Source organism: Monodon monoceros, unplaced genomic scaffold, assembly GCF_005190385.1.
Source record: "Monodon monoceros isolate NGI ecotype Baffin Bay Population unplaced genomic scaffold, NGI_Narwhal_1 Super_Scaffold_12, whole genome shotgun sequence".
Lineage (NCBI taxonomy): Eukaryota > Metazoa > Chordata > Mammalia > Artiodactyla > Monodontidae > Monodon > Monodon monoceros.
This window is the reverse complement of record NW_021703768.1, coordinates 52,733,681-52,739,680: the sequence shown is the minus strand read 5'-3', so window position 1 is coordinate 52,739,680 and position 6,000 is coordinate 52,733,681. Positions and strand designations below refer to the sequence as shown.

Sequence of the window (6,000 nt, the reverse complement as noted above, 5' to 3'; positions counted from 1 at the left end):
CCCAACTTCTCACTCCACCCCTCCCCCAACCCCCTCCCCCTTGGCAACCACCAGTCTGTTCTCTATGTCCGTGATTCTGTTTCTGTTTCATAGGTTCGTTTATGTCATATTTTAGATTCCACCTATAAGTCATATTATGTGGTATTTGTCTTTGTCTTTCTGACTTACTTCACTTACTATGATAATCTCTAGTTGCATCCATGTTGCTGCAAATGGCATTATTTCGTTCTTTTTTATGGCTGAGTAGTATTCCATTGTATATATGTACCACATCTTCTTTATCCATTCATCTGTTGATGGACATTATGTTCTTCGGTAGATTCTAAATACTGGATGTGAACCCTAAATAAAAAGAACACCACAGCACTTTTGTTTTCTTATGCATTTCAGTTTTAACATTAAAGTATGAAAGAAATGTGAGTTCATTCTCATGGATAATAATGTAATTTTATTGTGTGCAGCCTTTTTCACACCAAGTATTAGTTTTTCCATGTGAAATAAGTTAAGATTTAAAATGATAAAGTTATTGTTAAGGAGACGCATTGGGCGATAGAAAAAGCTGAAGAGAGTTTTTGCCTGAAACTGGAAGACAGAACAGTCCGGAAAAAAACAAATGTGAGAAAAGTATCATACATTGCTCAGACCAACCCCGCCCCCCCCCCCCCTAAAAAAAAAACCCAGCTTCACGGACCTGAGGTGGTGATGCTGAACAAATGTCGGGGAGAGAGGGCCAGGCAATTGTCTCAGAAGGGAGGGTGGGATTTCCTTGATGTTAAGGGTATTTGTTTGACAATAATAATCTGAATTTTCTTCTGTGTCTCTATAGCTCTTGATTTTTCCTGCTGTCTACAGTTTGACTATGCAGCATAATTTTTTTTTTTTTTATTTAGCACAAAGTCCATTTGGACTAGAGAATGGAAAGGTTCTAATTTTGTTCCTGGCCAGCAAAGTCATACCTCAGGTACACACTGGACAACAATTAGAAGTCCTGTGAAGAATGCATACATTCAAAATTAGTTTTTTTTAATTAAAAAAAAATTATCCTGTTTTGCTTTCTTCATTGAGTAGACTCCTAGAGGAAAAATAAGTACGTGAGTTTCCTGGTCTGCTGAAGAACTGGAATTTAGGCCCACAGTAAAGAGAATTAAAGTGATCCAAAGGTTCACTTACAATCACCAGACAAAATAAGCCATGGAAGAGCCTCCTTGCCATGGCTGAGCTGAAGCACACATAACACTTGGGGCAGCCGTCCTCAAACACTTCTGTGCAGAACCCACTCCTCTCCTGGAGTTTCTGGACCCTTTACGCTCCATATCAGCTTCAGCTCTCTTCCTGTGGCGCTCGGGATAGACCTTGTGACATGTCTACCTGCCACTTCGGGTGAGGGGTACAGTAAAGGAGGCAAAGTCCCTACCACTTATTAGAAACATGAGAAGAGAAAAATGTCCTTGGACTTGCTTTAGTGTTCTAATTGGCAAATATGCAGAAAGGCTGACACTCTTGTATGCTGAAGTGGAAATGAACCTCTAATCCAAGATCCAAAATTCTCTAATACAAGATATTAAAACCTGCAATATGCGTTAAGTAATTTCCGCTAAAACTCATATAATTTTCTGGTGTTCTCTGACTGGACGTTAGAAAAGACTAAACCAATTGGAGTAACATTATTCACGTGTGGCAGAAAGTTAGAAATCATGAGGCCTGAAATACAGATAAATGCATTAGTGAGGCATATTCCCCTGGCCCTGAGGTGCGCAGGCAAAGAGGTCAGTCACACTTTACTGGGAGACAGAGTCAAAGTGGATGCAAGGCTCTGAGGCAATATTTAACAGAGGAACGTGGTGATTCATTTATCAGTTCAGAAATCCCAAGTACAAAACTTCAAGATATAAGAAGGATCAAAGTATATAATGTATATGATTCAATTTAAAAATTCTTAATTATAATAGTAATCTAGATTACAACAGTAAAAAAATCAAATTATATTCATATGAAACTTTTATAAAACGAAATCAAATCCATTTTTATGAAATTTTATAGTACAATTATTTTCTAATGGGTCTTTTCTTAGGTCACCATATTTATAATTCCATTTACATCTGTATAATTTTTCAAATCAAAAAACAAAAGGAAGTCAATAGAAATCTACATTTTCATTTGCAAAACTCCCTTCAGTTTCCAGGCCAGTAACACAAGATGATGTCAGCTTGTCCTCCAGACATGGACTGCTCCCAAAGATCCCCAGTTTACGGAGCATGCAGGCCTCTACTCATTAGGAACGCTTTTTGGTTTGGCTCACGTTTCAAGAAATTCTGGAGCATGTCCATGCCGTCCATAGATCCCCCAGGTTTCAGGATTAGGTTTCTGTATTTCATTCCAACCTGATAAAATAAAACACGCCTAATAATTCATGGTTATAGCAATTTCCCAAATCTCTAGATACGAAAGAGAAGAGAAGAAGGGACTTCAGCTTTGTCTGGATGTTCTCCCTCACCTGGACTGCAGCTCTGCATTATTTATTTACTTTGGTAGCTAAGAGATCTGGAGCTTAGACCACTTCCCTTTATTGCTGTCTTGTCTCCCTAGACTCTCAGCAGCATGCTGACTATGTGAGCAAACAGACAAACGAAAAACAGCGAAATGGAAGATAGAACAGGCTCCTATTTGCCATCCCATCCCAAATGCGATTTCAAAAGGGTTAGTAAAGCAAGTGTTCAATTAGGCTACAAATAGGGGTTCAGTATACTTGGAAACAGTAGCCCAGCTACTGTCAAAATGGCTTCTGCTATATTTTTATGAGGGGCTCATTAAAAAAACCCTTTTTACTTATGGGGTAAGGCAACAGCACATGTCCTGTGGTATAGGGTAGGACATTTCTGTGGGCCCAGCATGGGGATGGAGGACCTTTGTAAAGTTTTCTTTGGGGACAAGGTCTGGAATTTTAAAACACATCATAGTTCCTTTGCCTTTATTTACACACATACATGAGCAGATAAAGCAAACAACTGTAATTCAGTATCAGCATTATTCAATATTTTCACTTCCTTTTCACCGTCCTTTTAGGAAAGAAAGGCAAGACAATTCAGTGAAGCCTAATTCTAAATCTACACATAAAATAGTTCACAGAGTAACACTCAAATTTATATCCATTATATCATTTGAACAGTCATTAATAGTCTCTCCAAGTACATAAATAGCTTGAGAATTTCTGGAGACAAAAGTAATCTCATTTTTGACTTATGACAATGATTCTGCTTGGTACAACCATCAGAGATAAGTCTAGTCAAACTGTTAAAGAAAATAAAATGTTGATGAATGAAATCCACCAGGTTAGATACAAAACTACTTAATGTTTTACAAGGGTCATGAAATCAAAACTTTCCGGGTTATCTGTCAGTTATAAACAGAAATAATCTTCAACTTATTAATGATCTACAGGCGAAGAGCTAACTTCACCGATGGGCCTTCATCAGGAGTAAACAATTAGTCAAAGTTACTTCCTATAAACTCTAGAGAGCACTGTCCAGTACAAATATAATGTGGTCCATATATATCTTTAAATGTTCTAGTAATTGCACTAAAAAAGGGAGGAAAATAGGTAAAATTAATTTTAATAAAATATTTTATTTAAACCAGTATATCTATAATGTTATCATTTCAACATGTATCAATATAGACTGCTATTGAGATTTATTTTTTGCGGTATGTCTTCAAAATCTAGTGTGTTTTTTACATTTACAGCACATCTCAATTCAATTCTTCAGTAGCACTGGCCACATTTCAATGGCTCAGTAGCTACATGTGGCTATTATACAGGTCTGGGGCCTGGCGAGTAGCAATCTTGTTGCCTTATTTACAAGCTTTGAGTAAATTTTCTTAAAAAGTGCAGGCCTGTAATCACTGATATTGGACTTCCTGAAAACCCTGGTAATGACAGTTTAGAGCTAGATCTAATTTTGTTTAGGAAGAAAAAAAAAGATGTGTCATTTCTTGCTTGGTCTGCATCAATTAATTACTGTTAGAGTAGCGATCTAGAACCTAAAATATGAGTGATGGCTATTCTCATCATGGACTTTATTATTCTAAGAAGTAGCAGATCAGAGCTCTTGAGCCCAACACAGCTTACCCCACTTCCCTTTCTTTCAATCCCCAATGTGTCTAAATTTGACCAGTGTTAGATTAGTGGGTGGGGCAAGGAAGGGCAGTTATCTCTGGACAAAGCAGTATAGGAAGAACTTAGAAAATGTGAATTAAATTGATCTGAATGATAAAAATATTTTAAACCACTTATTACGGAAAAATTTTGAATATATACTAATAGTAGAGAGAACAGTATAGTGAACCCTCTTGTACCTATCATGTAACCTCAATTATTAATATTTACCTGCAGAAATTCTTAATGCTCAAGATCTGAGAGTCTTTTATTTAGTAAAAAGACATATTTCACTGCACAAATATTATAGGAACAGTAATGAAAATTTAAATAAAGTAAAAAAAATTATCACCAAAATGTGGACATCTGCCAGAATATTCTCATTTTGTACAGAGAACTGTAAATGTTGGTAGTAAAGAAAAGCAAGCGTTAGAGGAGCTGCACGTTGCTGTGAAGAGCCAGCTCATGCCTCCTCTGCCGTAAAGTCACTGTGGAGCAGGGCACTGTTTGGTCTCACAATATGTGGCTCAGGGCAGTGCAAGTCCTCCCCTGTTTATAGCTCCAAACAAGTTAATTCAATTTCCTGAATTACAGAGCAATTGTCTTTTAATAGTTTCATTTCCTTTGCAATGAAGTTTGGAGAAAAGTTTAAGAGTCATTTTGGTAATCGGATCTTGCTTTTCTTTAAAAAAAAAAAAAAATTTAAGCAAATTTGTGTGTTAGGAAGGTACCAGCTTCTCTGGGCGAGAGAACACTGTTTGGGAGACATATGCCACAGGTGGAAGGAGTCTTTGCTGTGAATTGTTCTACTGTGTTTATATAATTAAGGAACTGTAACTGTGAGCAAAGCAGGAAGAGAAGCTCTAAGGCAACCACTAAAAGTTTTCATGCTAAAAAAATTGTTCAGGGGGATTTGCATAGCGTAGGAGCTCCTATTAGTTCAGGGAAGGAAAATCAGCATCAGTCACTTCTGTGGTTTTTACTCCTGGAAGGTTAACATGTGTCTTTTGGCAACTGTGCAAGTCCTCTCTAACACTGATGTCTTCTTTCCTTCTTTTCTTTTTCTTTATCTATTTATTTATTTTTATCTATTTATTTTTAAAACTTTATTTATTTTTGGCTGCGCTGGGTCTTTGTTGCTGCACGCCGGATTTCTCTAGTTGCGGCGAGTGGAGGCTACTCTTTGTTGCGGTGTGTGGGCTTCTCCTTGCGGTGGCTTCTCTTGTTTCGGAGCATGGGCTCAAGGTGTGCAGACTTCAGTAGTTGTGGCATGTGGGCTCAGTAGCTGTGGCTCATGGGCGCTAGAGCGCAGGCTCAGTAGTTGTGGCGCATGGGCTTAGCTGCTCCGCGGCATGTGGGATCTTCCCAGACCAGGGCTCAAACCTGTGTCTCTTGCATTGGCAGGATTCTTAACCACTGCGCCACCAGGGAAGTACCTCTTTTTCTTTTTTTAAAAATGTTCAGATGATAGATTGATTGATTGCCATGCCATGCAGCAATGTGGGGTCTTAGTTCCCTGACCAGGGATCGAACCTGTGCCCCCTGCAGTGGAAGCATGGAGTCCTAACCACTGGACTGCCAGGGAATTCCCCAACACTGATGTTTTCTAAAGCAGGATCAGGAGTTTTGGAGTCAGGCCCAGGTTTGAATCTCGGCTTCATTCTCAGCTATGTGGCCTTGGGCCTTGGTTTCCTTACCTGTAAAGTGGGAATATGCCTACCTCCCTCAGTGTATGAGGAATTAGAGGAGATGATTTTAGTACCTTGCCTGCTGCCTAGAACCATTCCTGCCATATGCTGGTATTCAATAAACCTAAGTAGTCATCCATCCCTCCTTTCATTTCCCTT

At 38.6% G+C, this 6,000-nt stretch overlaps 1 protein-coding gene across 4 annotated transcripts in view; it reads right to left on the bottom strand.

The window, feature by feature from the left end:
* Positions 1-425: 425 nt before the first annotated feature.
* Positions 426-6,000, bottom strand: part of NLN (neurolysin) — a 99,563-nt gene continuing 93,988 nt past the window's right edge. For 3 of the 4 annotated variants that reach the window (XM_029217225.1, XM_029217223.1, XM_029217224.1), the window contains one exon: positions 2,064-2,381. In XM_029217225.1, coding sequence (XP_029073058.1) covers positions 2,247-2,381 — 135 coding nt within the window. In that variant the 3' untranslated portion in view covers positions 2,064-2,246. Of the gene's footprint in view, positions 2,382-6,000 lie in introns of all 4 variants that reach the window. The other variant, XM_029217221.1, reaches the window with a different exon arrangement.